Raw genomic sequence first — 2,057 nt, forward strand, 5'->3', positions numbered from 1 at the left:
TAGCCAAGTGCCAAGAGTATATAAAACCTGTATTATAAATAAATATTTTGTACACTAGCAAAGAGTTGATTAAGTTATATTATAAATCAGTCACAGTTGGTATTTCATATTCAGTAGAAGGTGGTGGAAGAGGAGTATCATATTCACAATTAGCTGTATCATACACTGGCTCAACAGTTGATCTATTATTTTAAATAATAATGATAATTGTATTTTATATAACTGACTGTGTTCGTTGTGCTGTACTGTATGCTGGACTATCCTTCATTAGTATATCATCAGCAGTACTGTATGTGTGTGTGTGTAGACATAATGTAATAGTCAATAGCATAGGGGTAGGAACAGGGGGGGCAGGAGGGGCTTAAGCCCCCCCAACCTTCATTGAAGGGGGGCTTAGCCCCCCCAACTTTAAGTGATATACATGTATTACTATTATCAACACTATAGACTTTAGTTTAGGTAATCCTTATATGTGTGCATATTGTGTGATGATTCGTTTCATAAAACTATTAATACACTAGCTTAGCTTCTAAGAACATGCACTCTCATTATTTTTTTCAGAAATACACAAGCTTCTACTTCTTTATTTAACAACTCTGTTAACATCAGCTTCAGCTGAGCGTAGATTTTCAACATTAAGGAGATTTAAAAACTATTTGCGCTCCACAATGTCACAAGAGCGTCTTAATCATGTAGTTATTTTGCATACACACAAAGAATTTACAGATGATTTACACATTGAGGACATTGCAAAGAAATTTGTTCCATTTAATGAGCATAGACGCCAGTAGTTTGGACAATATTAATTCAGTACATGCTATGTATTAATGATCAATTGTTAAATCATGCTCCTATGATTGTAAATAAATAATACCTTAGCCCCCCCAACTTTTAGTTTGTTCCTACCCCTATGGTCAATAGTGTAACTAACTTTGTTTTAAATTCAGTTGTAGCATAAGCTGGACTGCATTCCATTACAATATCATTATCTGATTTTCTATGAACCACAAACTTTGAAGTAATGAATGTGTGCAATTACATACCTCTTTTGATTAAGATTATTTCTTTTAATGTACATGACCAGTATTAATACAATCATTATAGATACAGCCAATAGTAATATTAATACTATCACAACAACTATCCATCCAATATTTCCTCCATTATTCATTATTATAGTTGGCACAGCAGTAGCCTCAGTTGAATTAGAAACCGTTGTTGCTGATGGTGCTATAGTAACTACTATAAAAATACAATATAAATGACAAACTGCCTTACTTGTTGTTGATGGTGCTCTAGTAACTATTATAAAAATACAATATAAAACTATGATGAGTAACAGCACTGTTATAGTATTAATAAATAGAAAATTTAAAGATAAAAGTATTCATTATGATATTGAGATCCAAACATGTACATGAATGAGAATATAATTGAGAAAAGTTCATAATCATTCTTGGTGGACTATAGTACATTGTACATGTAGCATTCACAGCCTATACAGCACATTAAATACATTGTATATACATGTACATGTATATACATGTACATGTATATAAATGTACATGTAGTATTAAATTTCTAATTTTTTGAAAGCAAATCTTGATTGTACATTATGTACATGTAGCATTATAGCAAAAAAGATATCAAAATCACAAATACACGTATCATTTATTACTTATCGTTATCAGAGAAGTCGAATTAGTGATTTCTGCTTCATTTCCAAAGCCAGCTGATGTCTGGGCTTTTATCTTAAAAGTGTACTTCACACCTCCAGTCAATCTTGATACTCGAACAGATCTTATGTAAGGTGGTATAGCTCTTATAGAACCTCCCACACCACCTCCTTCCCAATCAATCTACAGAGAGAGAGGGAGAGAAAGAGAGTGAGAGAAAGAGAGAGAGAGGGAGAGAGAGAGAGAGAGGGTGAAAGGGAGAGAGAGAGAGAGGGAGGGAGAGAGAGAGAGAGAAGAAAAAGGGAAGTGAGAGGTAGATTAAATACATGTACACAAAAGTCTTTACTAAGTCTCTACATGTACCCACAAATCACTACCCTC

The 2,057-nt window shown here is 33.4% G+C and overlaps 1 protein-coding gene across 2 annotated transcripts; it reads right to left on the bottom strand.

Annotated features, from left to right (window-relative positions):
- Positions 1–16: 16 nt before the first annotated feature.
- LOC109589768 (uncharacterized) lies at positions 17–1,506 on the bottom strand. 2 transcript variants are annotated; one of them, XM_020005788.1, is made up of 5 exons: positions 1,279–1,506; positions 1,044–1,230; positions 932–997; positions 228–287; positions 17–182 (listed from the first exon to the last, which is right to left on the bottom strand). In XM_020005788.1, exons 2-5 carry the CDS (start codon positions 1,169–1,171, stop codon positions 80–82), a joined length of 357 nt encoding a protein of 118 aa, XP_019861347.1. In that variant the 5' UTR covers positions 1,172–1,230; positions 1,279–1,506; the 3' UTR covers positions 17–79. The 2 variants fall into 2 exon arrangements, with proteins under 2 accessions (XP_019861347.1, XP_019861348.1); XM_020005789.1 differs by lacking the exon at positions 228–287.
- Between the last annotated feature and the right edge of the window lie 551 nt (positions 1,507–2,057).

The sequence above is a fragment of the Amphimedon queenslandica genome, unplaced genomic scaffold (assembly GCF_000090795.2).
Source record: "Amphimedon queenslandica unplaced genomic scaffold, v1.1 AMPQUscaffold_10920, whole genome shotgun sequence".
Lineage (NCBI taxonomy): Eukaryota > Metazoa > Porifera > Demospongiae > Haplosclerida > Niphatidae > Amphimedon > Amphimedon queenslandica.